Source organism: Artemia sp. Qi Xiang Cuo, chromosome 11, assembly GCF_049724085.1.
Source record: "Artemia sp. Qi Xiang Cuo chromosome 11, ASM4972408v1, whole genome shotgun sequence".
In the NCBI taxonomy this organism is placed as follows: Eukaryota; Metazoa; Arthropoda; class Branchiopoda; order Anostraca; family Artemiidae; genus Artemia; species Artemia sp. Qi Xiang Cuo.
The window spans coordinates 52,408,985-52,430,620 of record NC_142804.1 but is presented as its reverse complement, the minus strand read 5'-3'; the positions used below and the strand labels follow the sequence as shown (position 1 = coordinate 52,430,620).

The 21,636-nt window shown below is 35.0% G+C and overlaps 1 protein-coding gene across 6 annotated transcripts in view; it reads left to right on the top strand.

Moving 5' to 3' along the window:
- Nucleotides 1-21,636, top strand: part of LOC148947123 (synaptic vesicle glycoprotein 2C-like) — a 123,021-nt gene that overhangs the window by 71,647 nt on the left and 29,738 nt on the right. For all 6 annotated transcript variants that reach the window (XM_089096884.1, XM_089096886.1, XM_089096887.1 and 3 more), the window contains 3 exons: nucleotides 16,520-16,591; nucleotides 19,627-19,788; nucleotides 20,873-21,035. In XM_089096884.1, coding sequence (XP_088953010.1) covers nucleotides 16,520-16,591; nucleotides 19,627-19,788; nucleotides 20,873-21,035 — 397 coding nt within the window. The remainder of the gene's footprint in view (nucleotides 1-16,519; nucleotides 16,592-19,626; nucleotides 19,789-20,872; nucleotides 21,036-21,636) is intronic.

Here is a 21,636-nt window from a genome sequence, read left to right as displayed (position 1 = left end):
GCCCACCAGTTCCTCAAACACATCCCATCAAAATTTTGAGATAGCCATTTTGTTCAGCGTAGTTGATTTCCATATAGAAATAATGTTTTTGATGAGGACACCCCCCCACAGCCCTTAGGGCAAGGGGTGTAAGTTATGCCCTGGGGGCATATAAGAACGATGTTGGTACAATGTATTATTATTATTTTTCTTTTCCATACCAGGGCACTTCGTATCGAAGGAGTTGTCGTAGAAACTTGGAAAAGGACTCATTCGATTGGAAATTCAAAGGGCTAGTTCCCTTTTTAATGATCGAAAGTGATTGGAGGGCAACTAACCCCCTCTCACGCCCCCCGTTTCCCCAAACACATCCACTCAAAATTTTGAGATAGCCATTTTGTTCGATGTAGTTGAAAGCTTTGATAATTAGTTCTTTCAGGATGATAACCCCCCCCCCCCACATTCCTCAGAGTAAGGGTTGTATAGTATGTCCTGGGGGCATATAAGCTTCTTATAGAAAGTGCTGTCATAGAAACTTCAAAAAGGGTTCATTCGATTGGAAATTGAAATGGCTAGTTCCCTTTTTAATAGTCGAAAGTGATTGGAAGGCAACTAACACCCCTTCCATGCCCATCATTTCCCCAAACACATCCAATCAAAATTTTGAGATAGCAATTTTGTTCAACGTAGTTGAAAGTTCTGGAAATTATATCTTTGAGCAGGACACTCCCCCCAGAGTCGTCAGGGCAAGGGCTTTAAGTTATGCCCTGGGGGCATATAAGTTTTTCATTGAAAGCTTTGTCGTAGAAACTTGAAAAAAGACTCATTCGATTGGAAATTCAAAGGGCTAGTACCATTTTTAATAGTCGAAAGTGATTGTTGGGCAACTAACCCCCCTCTCACGATCACCATTTATCCAAACACATCCAATCAATATTTTGAGATAGCCATGCTGTTCAATGTAGTTGTAAGTTCTGGAAAGGTCTTTGAGGATGACAACCCCTCCCCCTGAGAGCCCTCAGGGCAAGGGTTACAAGTTATGCCGTGGGGGCATATAAGGTTTTAATCGAAAGCTCTGTCATAGAAATTTGAATAAGGGTGCATTCGATCGGAAATGCAAAGGGCTAGTGCCCTTTTTAATAGTCGGACGTGAGTGGAGGGCAACTAGCCCCCCTCTAGGGCCAACCTTTTCCCCAAACACATACAATTCAAATTTTTAGATATCCATTTTGTTCAAAGTAGTTAAAATTTTTGGAAATTAGGTCTTTAAGAATGACAGCCCCCCCCCACAGCCCTCAGGGCAAGTGTTATAAGTTTAGCCTGGGGGCATATAAGGTTTTTTTATAGAAAGTGTTGTCAAAGAAAACTTCAAAAAGGGCTTATTCGATTGGAAATTGAAAGGGCTAGTGCCCTTTTTAATAGTCGAAAGTAATTGGAGGGCAACTAACCCCCCTCTTACGCCCACCATTTCCCCAAACAAATACAATCAAAATTTTGAGATAACCCTTTTTTTCTCCTTAGTTGAAAGTTCTGGGAATTATGTCTTTGCGGATGACAACCCCCCCCCCCCACAGCCCTCAGGGCAAGGGTTGTAAGTTATGCCCGTGGGGTATATGAGGTTTTTATAGAAAGTGTTGTCATAGAAACTTCAAAAAGAGCTCATTCGATTTGAAATTGAAACGGGTAAAGCCCTTTTGAATAGTCGAAAGTGATTGAAGAGCAACTAACCCCCTCTCACGCCCACCATTTCCCCAAACACATCCAATCGAAATTTTGAGATATTCATTCTTTTCAACGTAGTTTAACGTTCTGGAAATTAGGTCTTTGAGGATGACACCCCCCCCCCCCCATAGCACTCAGGGCAAAGGTTGTAAGTTATGCTCTGGGAGCATATAAGGCTTTTATAGAAAGTTTTGTCTTAGAAACTTCAAAGGGCTCATTTGATTGAAAATTGAAAGGGCTACTGCCCTTTTTAATAGTCGAAAGTGATTGAAGGGCAACTAACCCCCCTCTCACATCCACCGTTTCCCCAAACACATCCAATCAAAATTTCAGGGAGGTATTTTCAGGGGTTTTTTTCCATGGGGAGGGGGGATAATTTTCGGATAAGAAAGGTTATTGGAATTAGCTAGCTGCTAGCCAAACCTTAGATGTTTGTTGGTCTCAAAATCCGAAAACTGCTACGCCGATTTTAAGGTTCATCTCCCTAAATCCACTGGAATGTTAATTTTTGTATGATATCTTGCTCTCTGACCAGACATGTCAGCAAAATAAATTTTTGCACAAGGGCGGGATCTTTGAAAGAGGATCTAAAATTTGGCGGGTTTGTTTTTGGATTTAATTCTTTATAATTACTTATAAATTACTTATGTATTTAATAAGTAGCGGTTATAGGCCTCATAATCAGGGGCTGGGGTATTTTCCGTTGGGGGTATTTAGAGGAGGGCATTTTCCGGGGGGGGGGGTATTTTCCGCGGCGGGGGGGGGGTATATCAAATCAAATAAAACGGCATTTTATTTAATTCTCTGATTCTTTTCAAAGCAAAGGCGGAAGCTAGCCTCTTTGACCCTCTTGGATTCGGTTCATTAGCGTTCAATGATATAACATTTGGACAGAGGTCAACTACATTGGGCGAATTGAACTTTACTCACTCAGATTTTAATAAATTATCATAGATAGAATTCAGCCCAAATTCACATGTGTCCCGATTCAAAGCAAAATTCTTGAATAAGATTTTCTTTATTTCAAGAGTTTCACGAAAATTTTGCTTTAAACCCCGATCCCTAGAAATCAAAGAGAAATTCTCGAACAAAATAAAACGGTCTGGAAAATTGAAAATATGTTCTGAAAGGGCTGAAGTAAAATCTTCAGACTTAGAATCTTGCTTTAAAGCCGAAGAAATAGAATCTTTATGCTGTAATAATCTCATTTCCGAATTCTGGTTAGTACGTCCCACATATGAGCTTCTGCAAGTACATGGTATCTGATAAACCCCATTTTGTTGCCTTAATGAAGTTAGATCCTTCCCAGAATTTAGAAAACTACCAAAGCATTATTACTCTTTAAAGCTACCCTTAGACCATTACTCTGTAAAATTCTTCTAAGTTTTTCACTTAGCCCTAGTACATATGTAAGGAACAAAAAATATCCTTGTCCCGAATTGTCTCCAAGACTTCCCTAGAAATATCTAGAAACCTTTTTTTTCTTTTTGAAAAAGTCTGGTTAATTAACCACTCTGGATACATGTTGCTTATTAGTATTTTTCTTAGAAAAGAGAACCCCAAAGGAGTTGTCTTTTCTAAGGCAATTTTTTCGTCATGGAAAGGCAGTGTGGGCTCGAAATTATCTCGTATATATATATATATATATATATATATATATATATATATATATATATATATATATATATATATATATATATATATATATATATATATATATATATATATATATATATATATATATATATATTCAAAGGAAAATTGTCTTTTCAAAGACAATTTTATCGTCATGGAAAGGCAGTGTGGTCTCCGAAATATATATATATATATATATATATATATATATATATATATATATATATATATATATATATATAAATATATAGAATATCCATTAAATTTTCGCATTCTAATAACCTCTAAAAGTTGAAGTTTAAAATCGAAATTAAGTTTGAGATATAAATTTGGAATTAGAGTTAAAAATAGGCCTTGTTGTATATATTGTTAACAAAGTTCCGTTTTTAGAGTTTCGTTTTCTATTGATTTGGGTCATTCTTTACTTTCCCTTCATGCCATGAACGGTTTCGCCGTTCACTATTGTGAGTGATGTGATGAATAGTTGCATAATTGCCTGTCTTGGGAGTCAAAATAAAAGTTCAAAATAGGAATAAAATCCTTTTTAATAGACAGTGTATAATAAATTTCACAAAAAATACCAGATATTTCGGTCACATATACAGTGACCGAAATATCTGGTATTTTTTTGTGAAATTTATTATACACTGTCTATTAAAAAGGATTTTATCCCTATTTTGAGCTTTTATTTTATCGTCATGGAAGGGCAGTGTGGTCTCCGATATTATTTACGTCTTGGGAGTCATCATAGTCTGTGATGTCTCTTATCAAACAGTTTTTGGTAACGAACTGTAAGTAAGGAGCGACTCAGTTCAATAGTAAACGAAACTCTAAAAAACGGAATTTTAATATCAGTAGACGCATCAAAAGAATCTTGCTGGATTTATAATTTACTGGATTTATAAAATGGGGGAACATCTCCCAGAAGAAGGATAGTTTTTACGCTAATTATACCATCAAATTCAGCACATCAAAGAACCTTGGCACAGAGATTTCACTACGAAATATGTTCCTGAAATATTCTTCAATGCGTATTCTTTACATTTACAAAAGCTGTCCAATATAAGAAAAAATTATTTCTAACGTGATATTCACAGACCCTTCCTTGCGCCGGATGGGATTGAACTACAGTCCTTTCGAATTCAAAGACTCAGCTACTTCCACTACGCCGGCACAAGGTAACAGGTTGTTTTATTTTAGGAGACCGTGATGTAAAACTAGTTGTAAATATACCGTAAAAAGGTATGCTCATGCATTTAATGCAGTTATCAGGCCTCGTGTCTTCTACTTATCAACTTTGTACCGCATTAGCGCAGCAAAAACAAGTGGGCCTGTCCAGAAATGAATATAAATTTGCAGTTTACAACATCATTTAGCTAGGGCGAAAGAGAATATATTACTTAATGGTTTTTCCTATGCTCTTTCATAGTTCGATAATTGTTACTGGGGCAAATTTCTTTTTTATCCCTTAATGGAACCTCAAAAGGCAAAACAATCCTTAGTTGCAAAATTTTAAAAACACATTAAGAAAACTGGCTAGTGAGGAAAAATTGCCATTTGCAACTGATTCCGGAATGGTAATTATTTCCTTAGTCCAAACAGCAAAATGTTGACAATAAAACAAATTTGCATGATTAACAAAAAAACCTGAAACCTTTCAGAAATTACTGCAAAACTGACGTCATTATTGATGGGTTTCTAGATCTTTTAAAACATTTCTGCAAGTTTTTATTCAAAATAATATTTTCCTTAGTCTAAATAGCAAAATCTTAAAAAGAAAACAAGTTTGTAGAATTTCTTTAAAAGAGCTTGAAACCCTTCATAAAAGATATCACAGCAAAACTGACTTCTTTATTAAGGGGTTTCTAGATCTTTAAAAAAATTCTAACAATTTGTATTAAAAATAGTATTTTACAACACAAATGGGGAAAACAAAAATTACCATTCCTGAATCAGCTACAAATAGCATTTTTTTTTCACTCACCAGATTTTTTTATAAACGTTCTTATATATTTTTTGTGGACTAAGGACTGTTTTGAGCCCTCTCAGCCCTTTAAGGGCTCAAAATGGAATTTGCCCAAGAAGCGATTATGGTATTATTTAAGACCATACAAAAAGACGTAGAGTGATTTTTTTCAATTTCATCCATGCTTAATTATGTTGTGAGCTGCAAATTTGCCGAAACTAATTCTACTGGCAAAGGACTTGGAAAATAAGACGAAAAAAGTTGTTTGTATGGGGGGGGGTTTAGCAATTTTTTTCTTTTTTTTGTGAAAATTTGTCTTGTTTTTCAAAACAAAACAAAAGACAAAAAATAAAAAAGTATGGATTGTAAACATAAATTATGTAAAATCATCAATTTTATATGGGCATAGTTTTGCAATACGAGCTATCTTGGGTGGTTGGGGCTAAAACCACTTAGCCTTTCTAGGTGTACTGTATTTGTAAAAGTTTTATTGAATATACTTAAAATACTTGTTAAGTTACAATGCTTAGAATATGCTTCATACTCTGTTAAAAACTTTGTTATTGCTTTTATCGTTTTTTTTCATCTACACAGGGATCTACATTCCTCTAATAACGGTTAATAATTTCTTAAACCACAATGCCTTCCTTTTAATATAAATAATATACATACATATATAGATAAAGGGTTAAACTGTTAATTAAGATAGCGAAAAATAAACTAAAACAAGTCTGAATATTTTGGTTTCACGTCTGGACAGTGGCGGTTCTAGACCAGGGTAAGGTGGGCGGCCCCCCCCCCATCCGATATTAAATTCCGTTTACTTTATGTTTTTAAACTCCTATGGTATATCTCATCCCCCTCCCAGATCATGATGCCCAAAACCGCTACTGTACCTTTCATAGGTAGCGCAATCGCTCTACCTAAGTAAAGAACTATGTTGGCACAATGTGTTATTTCTTTTTCTTTTCCATACCAAGGCACTTCATATCGAATGAGTTGTCGTAGAAACTTCGGAAAGGGCTCATTCAATTGTAAATTGGAACGGCTAGTGCCCTTTTTAATAGTCGAAAGTGATTGGAAGGCAACTAACACCCTTCCACGCCCACCATTTCCCCTAACGCATCTAATCAAAATTTTCAGGTAGCCATTTTCTTCAACGTAGTTGATTTCTAGATGGAAATTACGTTTTTGAGGAGGGCACTCCCCCACAGTCCTTAGGGCAAGGGTTGTCAGTTATGCCCTGGGGGCATATAAGAACGATGTTGGCACAATGTATTATTATTATTTTTCTTTTCCATACCAGGGCACTTCGTATCGAAGGAGTTGTCGTAGAAACTTGGAAAAGGGCTCATTCGATTGAAAATTCAAAGAGCTAGTGCCCTTTCGTATTGTCGAAAGTGATTTGTAGGAAAGTAGCCTCCCTCTGACGCCACGCGTTCTCCAAACCACATCCAATCACAATTTTGATAGAGATATTTTGTTCAATGTCGTTGAAGGTTCCTGAAAGTATGTCCTTGCGTATGACATCCCTCCTCCACAGTCCTCATGGCAAGGGTTTTAACTTATCCCCTGGGGGCATATAAGGTTTTTATAGAAAGCGTTGTCGTAGAAACTTCAAAAAGGGCTCATTCGATTGGAAATTGAAATGGCTAGTGCCCTTTTTAAAAGTCGAAAGTGATTGGAAGGCAACTAACACCCCTTCCACGCCCACATTTCCCCAAACACATCCAATCAAAATTTTGAGATAGCAATTTTGTTTAACGTAGTTGAAAGTTCTGGAATTTATATCTTTGAGCAGGACACTCCCCCTACAGTCGTCAGGGCAAGGGTTTTAAGTTATGCCCTGGGGGCATATAAGGTTTTCATTGAAAACTTTGTCGTAGAAACTTGAAAAAGGACTCATTCGATTGGAAATTCAAAGTGCTAGTGCCATTTTTAATAGTCGAAAGTGATTGTTGGGCAACTAACCCCCCTCTCACGATCACCATTTATCCAAACACATCCAATCAATATTTTGAGATAGCCATGCTGTTCAACGTAGTTGTAAGTTCTGGAAAGGTCTTTGAGGATGACAACCCCTCCCCCTCAGAGCCCTCAGGGCAAGGGTTACAAGTTATGCCCTGGGGGCATATAAGATTTTTATTGAAAGCTTTGTCGTAGGAACTTGAATAAGGATGCATTCGATCGGAAATGCAAAGGGCTAGTGCCCTTTTTAATAGTCGAAAGTGATTGGAGGACAACTAACCCCCCTCTTGCGCCCACCTTTTCCCCAAACACATCCAATTAAATTTTTTAGATAGCCATTTTGTTCAAAGTAGTTCAAATTTTTGGAAATTAGGTCTTTAAGAATGACAGCCCCCCCCACAGCCCTCAGGGCAAGTGTTATAAGTTTAGCCTGGGGGAATATGAGGTTTTTTATAGTAAGTGCCTCCAAAAAAAATTCAAAAATGTCTTTTTTGACTGGAAATTGATACGGCTACTGCAGTTTGCATGACTTAAAAGTGATTATAGGGAAACTAGCCCCTATCCCGTTATCACCATTTTCGCTAAGACGTCCAATCAAAATTTTGAGATAGCCCTTTTTTCTCCTTAGTTGAAAGTTCTGGGCATTATGTCTTTGTGGATGACAACCCCCTCCCCCAGCCCTCAGGGCAAGGGTTGTAAGTTATGCCCTGGGGCATATGAGGTTTTTATAGAGAGAGTTGTCGTAGAAACTTCAAAAAGGGCTAATTCGATTTGAATTTGAAACGGGTAAAGCCCTTTTTAATAGTCAATAGTGATTGAAGAGCAGCTAACCCCCCTCTCACGCCCACCATTTTCCCAAACACATCCAATCAAAATTTTTAGATATTCATTTTGTTCAACGTAGTTGGAAATTAGGTCTTTGAGGATGACACCCCCCCCATAGCACTCAGGGCAAAGGTTGTAAGTTATGCTCTGGGAGCATATAAGGCTTTTATAGAAAGTTTTGTCTTAGAAACTTCAAAAGGGCTCATTCGATGGGAAATTGAAATGGCTAGTGCTCTTTTTAGTAGTTGAAAGTGATTGAAAGGCAACTAACCCCCTCTCATACCCACCATTTTCCCAAATACATCCAATCAAAGTTTTGAGATATCTGTTTTGTTCAACGTAGTTGAAAGTTCTGGAAATTAGGTCTTTGAGGATGACAACCCCCTCACAGCCGTCAGGACAAGGGTTGTAAGTTATGCCCCGGTGGCATATAAGGGGTTTATAGAAAGTGTTGTCGTAGAAACTTCAAAAAGGGCTCATTCAATTGGAAATTGAAATGGCTAGTGCCCTTTTTAATAGTCGAAAGTGATTGGAAAGCAACTAACACCCCTTCCACGCCCACAATTTCCCCAAACACATCCAATCAAAATTTTTAGATATCTCTTTTGTTCCACTCAGTTTAAAGTTCATGAAATTATACCTCTGCTTAGAACACTCCCCCTCCCCCACAGTCTTCAGGGCAAGGGTTATAAGTCATGCCCTGGGGGCATATAAGTTTTTATTGAAATCTTTGTCGTAGAAACCAAAGTTAAAACTTCTGTTACTCTTCTAAAGAGTCAAAAGGGATTGAAGGGGTCGAAAGGGATCGCTATTCTTCTGTAATTTTGATGTAGCCATATACCTAGAAAGAATTGTTTTCTGACTTCAAACTATCCAAATATTTTTCGGGGGGGAGGGTAATTTTCGGATAAAAAAGGTTTTTAGAATTAGCTAGCTACTAGCTTTGGTTTATTACAGATTTTGGTTTAGTATTTAATAAGTAGCGGTTTTAGGCCTCATAATCAGGGACGGGGGTATTTTCTGCGGTTTTTTTTCTGGGGGGGGGTATTCACCAGGGGGTATTTTCCAGGGAGGTGGGGGTGTTTTCCGCGGGGGGAGGTATTTTTTGCGGAAGAGGAGGATTATCCGTTGTGGGTATTTTCTGCGGGAGGGGAATATTTTACGCGGGGGGTTATTTCCGTGGGAGGTATTTTCAGGGGTTTTTTTCCATGGGGAGGGGGGATAATTTTCGGATAAGAAAGGTTATTGGAATTAGCTAGCTGCTAGCCAAACCTTAGATGTTTGTTGGTCTCAAAATCCGAAAACTGCTACGCCGATTTTAAGGTTCATCTCCCTAAATCCACTGGAATGTTAATTTTTCTATGACATCTTGCTCTTTGACCCGACATGTCAAATAGATTTTTACACAAGAGCGGGATCTTTGAAAAGGATCTAAAATTTGGCGGGTTTGTTTTTTTGATTTAATTCTTTATAATTACTTATAAATTATAATTTATTTGATTTATCGGGGTAAGAATTTGGTTTAGTATTTAATAAGTAGCGGTTATAGGCCTCATAATCAGGGGCTGGGGTATTTTCCGTGGGGGGTATTTAGAGGAGGGCATTTTCCGGGGGGGGTATTTTCCGCGGCGGGGGGGGGGTATATCAAATCAAATAAAACGGCATTTTATTTAATTCTCTAATTCTTTTCAAAGCAAAGGCGGAAGCTAGCCTCTTTGACCCTCTTGGATTCGGTTCATTAGCGTTCAATGATATAACATTTGGACAGAGGTCAACTACATTGGGCGAATTGAACTTTACTCACTCAGATTTTAATAAATTATCATAGATAGAATTCAGCCCAAATTCACATGTGTCCCAATTCAAAGCAATATTCATGAATAAGATTTTCTTCATTCGAAGAATTAGACAAAAGTTTGTCTTTTAGACCCGGTCCTCTGAAATCAAAGAGAATTTATCAAACAAAATAAAATGATACAGGGAACCGACAATATGTTCCAAAAGTGCTGAAACAAAATCTGTTGGTTACGAGTCTTGAATGGGATATACAGCAATGGCCAGCTAAGATCGTATCAAACACGTCTTCAAACTCTGGTTAGTAAGTCCCACATATGAGCTTCTGCAAGTACATGGTATCTGATAAACCCCATTTTGTTGCCTTAATGAAGTTAGATCCTTCCCAGAATTTAGAAAACTACCAAAGCATTATTACTCTTTAAAGCTACCCTTAGACCATTACTCTGTAAAATTCTTCTAAGTTTTTCACTTAGCCCTAGTACATATGTAAGGAACAAAAAATTTCCTTGTCCTGAATTGTCTCCAAGACTTCCCTAGAAATATCTAGAAACCTTTTTTTTTCTTTTTGAAAAAGTCTGGTTAATTAACCACTCTGGATACATGTTGCTTATTAGTATTTTTCTTAGAAAAGATAACCCCAAAGGAGTTGTCTTTTCTAAGGCAATTTTTTCGTCATGGAAAGGCAGTGTGGGCTCCGAAATTATCTACGTCATATATATATATATATATATATATATATATATATATATATATATATATATATATATATATATATATATATATATATATATATATATATATATATATATATATATATATATATCTATATAGGTATATATATATGTCTTTTTATATATGATATATATATATATCGTCATGGATATAGGTAGTGTGGTCTCCGATATATATATATATATATATATATATATATATATATATATATATATATATATATATATATATATATATATATATATATATATATATATATATATATATATATATATATAGAATATCCATTAAATTTTCGCATTCTAATAACCTCTAAAAGGGAAGTTTAAAATCGAAATTAAGTTTGAGATATAAATTTGGAATTAGAGTTAAAAATAGGCCTTGTTGTATATATTGTTAACAAAGTTCCGTTTTTTAGAGTTTCGTTTTCTATTGATTTGGGTCATTCTTTACTTTCCCTTCATGCCGTGAACGGTTTCGCCGTTCACTATCGTGAGTGATGTGATGAATAGTTGCATAATTGCCTGTCTTGGGAGTCAAAATAAAAGTTCAAAATAGGAATAAAATCCTTTTTAATAGACAGTGTATAATAAATTTCACAAAAAATACCAGATATTTCGGTCACATATACAGTGACCGAAATATCTGGTATTTTTTTTGTGAAATTTATTATACACTGTCTATTAAAAAGGATTTTATCCCTATTTTGAACTTTTATTTTATCGTCATGGAAGGGCAGTGTGGTCTCCGATATTATCTACGTCTTGGGAGTCATCATAGTCTGTGATGTCTCTTATCAAACAGTTTTTGGTAACGAACTGTAAGTAAGGAGCGACTCAGTTCAATAGTAAACGAAACTCTAAAAAACGGAATTTTAATATCAGTAGATGCATCAAAAGAATCTTGCTGGATTTATAAAATGGGGGAACATCTCCCAGAAGAAGGATAGTTTTTACGCTAATTATACCATCAATTTCAGCACATCAAAGAACCTTGGCACAGAGATTTCACTACGAAATATGTTCCTGAAATATTCTTCAATGCGTATTCTTTACATTTACAAAAGCTGTCCAATATAAGAAAAAATTATTTCTAACGTGATATTCACAGACCCTTCCTTGCGCCGGATGGGATTGAACTACAGTTCTTTCGAATTCAGAGACTCAGCTACTTCCACTACGCCGGCACAAGGTAACAGGTTGTTTTATTTTAGGAGACTGTGATGTAAAACTAGTTGTAAATATACCATAAAAAGGTATGCTCATGCATTTAATGCAGTTATCAGGCCTCGTGTCTTCTACTTATCAACTTTGTACCGCATTAGCGCAGCAAAAACAAGTGGGCCTGTCCAGAAATGAATATAAATTTGCAGTTTACAACATCATTTAGCTAGGGCGAAAGAGAATATATTACTTAATGGTTTTTCCTATGCTCTTTCATAGTTCGATAATTGTTACTGGGGCAAATTCTTTTTTTATCCCTTAATGGAACCTCAAAAGGCAAAACAATCCTTAGTTGCAAATTTTTAAAAACACGTTTAAAAAAAAACTGGGTAGTGAGGAAAAATTGCCATTTGCAACTGATTCCGGAATGGTAATTATTTCCTTAGTCCAAACAGCAAAATGTTGACAATAAAACAAATTTGCATGATTAACAAAAAAACCTGAAACCTTTCAGAAATTACTGCAAAACTGACGTCATTATTGATGGGTTTCTAGATCTTTTAAAACATTTCTGCAAATTTTTATTCAAAATAATATTTTCCTTAGTCTAAATAGCAAAATCTTAAAAAGAAAACAAGTTTGTAGAATTTCTTTAAAAGAGCTTGAAACCCTTCATAAAAGATATCACAGCAAAACTGACTTCTTTATTAAGGGGTTTCTAGATCTTTAAAAAAAATTCTAACAATTTGTATTAAAAATAGTATTTTACAATACAAATGGGGAAAAAAAAAATTACCATTCCTGAATCAGCTACAAATAGCATTTTTTTTTTTCACTCACCAGATTTTTTTATAAACGTTCTTTTATATTTTTTGTGGACTAAGGACTGTTTTGAGCCCTCTCAGCCCTTCAAGGGCTCAAAATGGAATTTGCCCAAGAAGCGATTATTGTATTATTTAAGACCATACAAAAAGACGTAGAGTGATTTTTTTTCAATTTCATCCATGCTTAATTATGTTGTGAGCCGCAAATTTGCCGAAACTAATTCTACTGGCAAAGGACTTGGAAAATAAGACGAAAAAAGTTGTTTGTATGGGGGGGGGGTTAGCAATTTTTTGTATTTTTTTTTGTGAAAATTTTTCTTGTTTTTCAAAACAAAACAAAAGACAAAAAATAAAAAAGTATGGATTGTAAACATAAATTATGTAAAATCATCAATTTTATATGGGCATTAGTTTTGCAATGCGAGCTATCTTGGGTGGTTGGGGCTAAAACCACTTAGCCTTTCTAGGTGTACTGTATTTGTAAAAGTTTTATTGAATATACTTAAAATACTTGTTAAGTTACAATGCTTATAATATGCTTCATACTCTGTTAAAAACTTTGTTATTGCTTTTATCGTTTTTTTTTTCATCTACACAGGGATCTACATTCCTCTAATAACGGTTAATAATTTCTTAAACCACAATGCCTTCCTTTTAATATAAATAATATACATACATATATAGATAAAGGGTTAAACTGTTAATTAAGATAGCGAAAAATAAACTAAAACAAGTCTGAATATTTTGGTTTCACGTCTGGACAGTGGCGGTTCTAGACCTGGGTAAGGTGGGCAGCCCCCCCCCCATCCGATATTAAATTCCTTTGACTTTATGTTTTTAAACTCCTATGGTATATCTCATCCCCCTCCCAGATCATGATGCCCAAAACCGCTACTAAGCCTGGATACCTTTCATAGGCAGCGCAATCGCGCTGCCTAAGTAAAGAACGATGTTGGCACAATGTATTATTATTATTTTTCTTTTCCAGACCAGGGTCCTTTGTATTCAAAGGAGTTGTCGTAGAACTATAAAAGTGGCTCGTTCAAATTGGCATTGAAATATACTATGCTATTTTCAATTGTCGAAAATGACTGAAAGAAATATAACACCCCTTCCACACTAAACATTTTCCCGAGGACATCTAATCAAAGTTTTAAGATAGCCATTTTGCTCAGCTTAATCGATTTCCAGATATGAATAATGTTTTTGAAGAGGAAGCTCCCCTCACAGCCCTTAGGGCAAGGGATGTAAGTTATGCCCTGGGGGCAAATAAGAACGATGTTGGCACAATGTATTATTATTATTTTTCTTTTCCATACCAGGGCACTTCGTATCGAAGGAGTTGTCGTAGAAACTTGGTTGATAGCTGTTTTGTTTAACGTAGTTGAAAGTTCTGGAAATTAGGTCTTTGAGAATGACAACCCCCTCACAGCCGTCAGGACAAGGGTTGTAAGTTATGCCCCGGTGGCATATAAGGGGTTTATGGAAAGTGTTGTCGCAGAAACTCAAAAAGGGTTCATTCAATTGAAAACTGAAAGGGCTAGTGCCCTTTTTAATTGTCGAAAGTGATTGGAAGGCTTGACATTTTTATATAGTAAAGATCGATCGGGGTACAATGTATAATCATTATTTTTTTTTTTTTTTTTTAGACCAGGGCACTTCGTATCGAAGGAGTTGTCGTAGGAACTTCGAAAAGGGCTCATTCGATTGAAAATAGAAAAAACTAATGACCTTTTTAATAATCGAAAGTGATTTGAGGGCAACTAGTCCCCCTCCTCCCACCCCCGCCCTCCCATTTGCCCACTATGTTTAAAAACTAAACGTTGCCTTAAGATTAAATCAAAACGCACTCTGTTAATGCTAATTCCCAATAAGGCATCTCAGTAGTATCCCAAAGAACGACTGAAGGTATTACGTTCAAACTTTCGGGGCTATTTCTGCTCTAAAATTTAACCAAATCAAAATAGCGTAAGTGTATCCAAGCTATCAAAGAAAGTAAACAGATTTTTTTTTTTTTGCGAATGGCATCAAGTTTTCTATTTCAGGTCAACTAGAGGAGGTATGAATCTAAATTCAACACTACTATTTGTGTCCAGGTTTTTATAAGGGTGTAAGTTGTTAAAAATTGCGGAGAATTTATCTCCAGCATACAAATAGCAGGCAAGTCTTAAAAAAAAAAAATAAGATTTAAAGTATTATTTTTTTCCCCTGAAAAGACTATGTCAATATAAAACGAACAGAAATTAATTAAAAAAACTTTTTCCACAAAATAAGTTTTTCCAACAAAAGTAAAGAACTCCATTAAACAAAAAATGAGCAAAAAATGAAGTCAAATAATCTACCAAGCGTGAAACTACCACAAATCAGCATCGATAAATAAATGAAGCCCAAAACGAACAGAAATTACAATAAATAACCGAGTCAAACTCAAAACGAGCACATATTAACATGAGTAGGGCTCAAAACCCCTATGCTTTCCTAAAGCCAGAATATAATTTACACTTTACTGAAAAAAATACAAATGAATGTGAATTGTCAGTTTAATATACATATACTGATATTAGTAATCAAGATGTTAATATTATTTGATTTCTTAAAGTTATGAAAGTAAAAACAGCTTTTAAAGCACCAAGAAAAAAACAACCTGAAATATGTTAGTTTGAAAGGGTTTAGTGGAAATTTACAGAACCATGTATATCTTTAAAAAAATAAGAAAAATCGGGAATTTAATTTTTAATGAAATGGCCCCAATTTGCAGTTACGCAGTTTTTGGTAGTAGCAAGCGCCAAATTAAACAAAAAACTTGCATGATAAATCCGCTAAAAGCAAGATAAAAACAAACAGCTTATTTATTTTTACGGTTTAACGGGGCGACACTGACGAAAATATGGTATTACCCTAACAAGTACATAATTTTGGAAAAACCAGCATAAAAATATTTGAAAATTGGGATTGTCAAGTCTTAATAGACCTAAGATGGGTCTAGGGACAAAAATATAGTTTTATTTTGATGTCCTCGGTATTTTAACCTTCAAATCCGATTCCGAACCTAGTGTTTCTTCTTCACGCACCGTCTTTGGATATAACAGAAAGAAGCCAGTATCCCTACAAAATCAAAATTTTTCTGTTACTTTTTTGTTACTGCTGCCTATGGTTTAATAACACTGATATTCACTTGCTAGGATTTACCTTAAAAAGGGTTTTGAGCTCAGAAATAGTAAGAAATAAGAATTTGATCATTATTTTTTCTCAAGTTCGCAAAATGTTCTTTTTCTGTTTCGTTTTCATTTTAGCCTTTTTCCCAAAACTGTCTGACGTGTTGAAAATTTATGGTAAAGGTCATATTAATGTCAAAAAGCACTATTTTGCTCAGCGCAGCTGAAACTCATCGATGAAGCACTGGATTATGGACCCTTCCCCAGCTATTGAAAGAAGAATTTTTAAATTCTGAGCTGTCATCATCAAATATAAACCACACATGGATTTATGTGCTTTTATGGTAATTTGCTTGACCAGTGTTTTTTCCTTTTTACACTTTGTCCACTTATGATTTTGTAATTTGACAAATAATAAACCACTAATAATTTGTTTTTCAGTGTATGCACTAAGTAAATTAAAATTCATAGATCATCCGATATACTGCAGCAGTCGTTGCAGTCGGATTATTCTTGTAGAGCAACGGCAAATTAAATCTGCTTGACTTTGTTTTGGGTCTTGGCTCTCTCATTTCTTGCCAGAAAGCTGTGTTAGTTCTCATTTCACGTTAGTTTTCTGCTGCTTTCCCAAAATTTTGAGCAAAAGTATTCTAATTCGATTACTTAACCTCGTTGTTTTTACTACTGTACCCTCTGACGTACCAAAATAGGTAGTATGTGATATTTTTCATACAAATTGTATCGTCGTTTTAGATGAAGATTCAGACCTAAGACAAGAAAATGATGATGACAGAGTCGATTATGAAGATTCCATTGAAGCTACTGGTAAATGTTTGTCTTTATATGTAATTTATTGAATATTTTGTTTTTTCATAGAAGTTTTTCAAAGGAAAGTAAAGAGCTACTCTAAGTCTAAGACGAATGAAATAAAGTCGAATAGTAATTTAAATGTAAAAATAACATCAATCGCTATCAACACATAGATGAAAACCAAAATGAACAGAAATTACGACACACAATCAAGTTAAACTTAAAACGATTAGAAACACCAAAAACAGGAGTAGGGCTAACACCCCTATGCCTTGTAAAGACCAAAATCTCACTTCATCTTTACTGAAAACAATTCTTATTTAGAGCTGCGAGTTTTATTTGTCATAACATCAAAAAAAAATTATTATTATTGGCCAAGATTACTTGAAGAACCTAATGAACTCATATATTTAAGTTTACCTTCGTTATTATTTTATAATTTTTGTTCCTTTTGGATTTCACTTATTTATTGATAGTGGTTTATTATCGATTAACGCTTTATTTCCGCTCGTTTTAGGTTTAGTGCAGTTCTTTACTTTTCTTGAGACAACTTATTTTGTTGAAACAATGTTTTTTAAATTGATCTGTGTTTTTTTATTGTGATACCTTAAAATCTCGTCCAATCTCGTCCGTTGTATTTTTTTTTTTTTTTAGTTTATGTGGTCTAACTGCTGTTAATCTGTTGGGCGGTGTTGCCATAACTTTTAGAGTTTGAATCAGAGATCTGAATAAGTGAATCCGAATAAGCGATGGGAAACTTTAAGCCAACACCTACTTTCCCGTAAATCTTAGAAAGGGCTTTTAAATTCTCGCGTTTTGTGCCGGAGATAGAAATACTCATATCTAATGAAATCAACATTATTGGAAAGTGTGAATTTTGTTTTTTTATTAAACCGATCATAATTTTCTTTTTAGAGTTCAGGAAACGACAGTCCCTAAAAATATTCTAGTATACCTGCTAGGAAAATGTTAAAATCAGTGGAAGCTGAAAAAATCAATGCGGAAGCTTTGGGAGTTCCCTATGGAGCTACTCGCTTTGATTGAAAACCTTGCCGACACAGGATGTGTATAATTTATGCTGTATTGAATAGGCAGTGCTTTACTTAGCAATTAGAAAAGATTACATTTTATTTATTCTAAACTGACCTTTCGTTAGCTTTTCGAATTGTTAATATATTTAAGATCTCCTATCAATTTTTACCAAAACTTTTCCAATGGAGTATTAGGAAATTCCCAAATGGTCTTTTGTCTTTGAGATGGTCAGCCGATACTGCGACTCGCAAAATGATTTTTAAAATATAGAATCGCCTTAATACACCTAGCCCTTCCTGAGATATTGCAGATAAATCCTATTGACCGTTTCGATGCGCATAGTGTCTTGTAATTCATCTCAACATGCTCCGAAAGTTTCAACTTGATGTCCTTACATATTCCTAAGATATTGCATATACGCCCTTTCGACAACCTGGATGCAAACTTCTCAATCAGTCGCAGTTCTAAGTAGTTGCACTCATAGTCGCAATCGCACGAAGTTGTAGTTGTAGTCACAGGTAATTAAAGTTGGAAGTAGCTCAGTCGATTTGTCACAGCCGTAAGTTGTCTCAGTCTCAAGTATTCGAAGTCTGAATGCTTTCTGAACCACCTCAAGTATGAGATGCCGAAAAATGTTGTATTTTGCCGTTTTCACCCAGGAAATATCAATGTTTTGGTCACAAAGATGGAGGTCACAAGTAGTGGCATGTAGTTGCAGTTGTAATTACTCCTGAAAGTTTCACCTTAACACCCTTAGCCTTAGTAGTAGTCATAGTAGTACTAGTTGCAGTATTAGTAGTAGTGTGCACATTGGGCTTTTTAGTTAGTTCAAATTTGCCCTCAACATGCTCTGACAGCTTCAACTTAATATCCTAAGTCGTTCCTGAAATATTGCTGATGTACCTTTTTGACAACCTGCATGCACCTACTGTGTTTTGATTTAGTTCAACAACACCCTCAACATTCCACAAAAGTTTCACCTCTATACCGTTAGCCTTGTTAATAAAAGTAGCAGCAGATGTACTAGCCGCAATAGAAAGCAAAAATTAGGTCTACTTAAGTCATTATTGGTTCCCCGAAAAGAGCCAGAAAACTTGTTTCCTCCAAACAGCATTACAGTCGCACCCGTAAACTCCTGGGCCAAGGCAACCCTGATGTTCCAAAAATCTCTTCGACTCCCCCCTTCTCTCACTCTCCCTCCCTCTATCTATCCCTCCCTCCCTTTCTCTTCACCCTCCCCTCTCCTCCCCCCCCTCTTTGTCTCTTTCTCACTTTCTCTCTCAATATTTTTATCCGACTTTTTATATAAAGTTTAAAATGAGAATTTTTCTTCCACTAGTCCCATTTGGGTAATTTTTTTTTATCTTTTTTTTTTTATTTGAGTGTAAAGGATGTACAAAATGTAACCTGTTGTAGATTTTTACTAATTGAGCTTTTTATGCTAAATTCAAAAGTTTAATCGGGATATTCTAGAGTTTTTCTAATGCTGACAGTTTTCATGGAATTATTTTTCGTCTGAAGCACCAAAACTTCGTAAAAGATTCATAACACAAAAGAATGGCGATCGACAAATTCTGATTTTTTTTTCTGTTCACCACAAAAAAAAATGTACCTAAAACCTCAGACAATTAGGATTTTTTAAGAAAAAAATCCTCTAAGTTTTGCGAAAACAGAAAAAAAGCTTCCCTAAAAACATGATAATTGCGGGTGACGACAACTTCCTAATTGTTTTTTTTGTCTATATTTAAAAATCTGTCTTAGAAATGCGTTTTTCTGTTATTCAGTCATTTTTTTCTATTCTATGTTTCTTTAGTGTTATATAAAACAGATTCTCATTTATGTTATCCACATACTAATAAAAATTCTTAGAAGGAAGAGCAAAGTCACCCATTCTATAGATTTCTCTTTATGGAAGTGTGCAACCTACTTCCTAGCGTCTTTCAATAGTCTAAGCCTCAATTTTAGACTCATTCTAAGCAAATAGTTTTTTTGACTAATTAATCTTGCGAATGTTGCAGGATATGGAAGGTTTCACTATCTACTGCTGCTGATATGTGGTTGGGCAAACGCAGCTGACGCTGTTGAAATCATCTGTGTGTCCTTCCTTTTACCATCGGCAGAATGTGACTTAAATTTGTCCTCTCAAGACAAAGGTTGGCTTAGTGCCATTGTTTTTGTCGGTAAGTAGAACGTTTTCAGACAATCAAAACAAGTCTAAATGATGAAATATAAATATGTATATATATGTATTTAAAAGTTTGTAAAATAGTATATTTTTATACAAAGGTATACATTTAATATGAAAGCGATTCGTGCGATGAAAAGTCTCAGCTTAAGGTAACCTCTCAACGTCATTCTCATTTGTTTGCGCTCAAACAGATTTTAAATATTGACCTTTTTTATCAATAAAATGCAACTCTAAAAATGTTACTAACTTACAGCTTTTATTCTTATTTAGCTTCGAAGGAATGCTTTATCTTTAACAATCTAGTCAATTAGGACCAAAACTTGGTAAAGCGTAATATGCATAATATTTTGTTGGATTTCAGTTATTATCACTTTGATAGTTCAATGAATTACGAAGAATAATGATATTTTTACGAGGACAATGCCTTTCTTCGTTATTGCTTTTTGATTATTTTAGAACCCTGATCTTTGTTGTTGTTTTTTTCTCGTGCGTCAAAGTTTGTTTAAATTATAGTATGTTGCCTGATAAGTATGTTCAGTGTTCAGGTTCTAGTATGTTCAGGTATAAGTATGCTCAGGTTCTCTTCATCCACCAGGATATCAGTCAAAGTGGAAATTGTCGGTTTTTGTTCTGTTGTTTGATAACTAATACTCTTACTAGAATGTATTACTTGTTGATACTAACAGATTTACGCAAGAATTCTGTAACAACTTTAATAATTGGATTAACTCTATTAATGTGGATTAATTCAGTTGTAAATCCCCTGGGCAATTCTTGCAAGCTGGACTATGTAAACTTCAAACCTGCTTGATCGTTAAACAATCGAATGAAGACTGAATGCGGGTTTCTTCTTGTGATTGGTGGATACGAAAGGCTGGAGCAGTAGTTTCCTTATCAAATGTTTTAACAATATATTTAAATTCCAGACTTATTTTTTTTTCTTTTTTTTTTCTTTTTTTTTTTACATTAGCCTTTCCATTTTAATGTCCGAACGGAATTTCTAGCGTTTAACTTTCTGTTTAAAAGACCCAATAAGTCATCTAAAAATATCTTATAGACATTTTTGTATTTTGTAGGAATGATGGTCGGGGGATATCTTTGGGGAAGTCTGGGAGATACTCTTGGCCGTCGTGGTGTCCTTATGGCAGCAATGTTCGTCAACGCTCTATTTGGAGCAATTAGCAGTCTTTCGCAAGATTTTGGAACATTCCTTACATTTCGTTTCCTAAGTGGTGTTGGGTAATCTTTCTTACCTTTTTAAGTATGTGTATTAGTCCCTTATTAGTGCAGTATTTGCCATCGCTTGTTTAGTTTTACCATTTCTGAACTATATTGCCTGTAATTCCTGCTAATTGCTAGAAGCAGTAAGTCTTTTAGGACACAGGTATTTGAGTTAATTTCTAACAAAATCTGTAAACGACATTGTCTTTTCAATCCAACCTAATGTACCTACTTTCAGTTCAATATGTTCCTCTTTTTCAATTCCTCTTTTTTTCCTTCCTTTAACAGTATCCTTGGTTTCATTAATTGTCCTTTTATTTTTTTTTTCTGTATATAATTTTTCCCAGTTTTCTTTTTCGGTTTCGTAGTCTTCACTCTTTGTCACTTAGAATGTTTTTTGAAATTAAAATTTATCTTGTGATATTTTATTTTCAATATTAGGACGCCACGAGAGTCATTTAAAAAAAATACCGTTTGAGATTCATGATATCAACATATTATAAATCGTCAATTACTTAGTACAATCCTAATAAAACATATCTAAACATTTTATGAATTCCGTTAAACAACCATTTTAGCCCTTATTGCCTTTTCTGTGGGGCAGCTGGGGACGATTGGT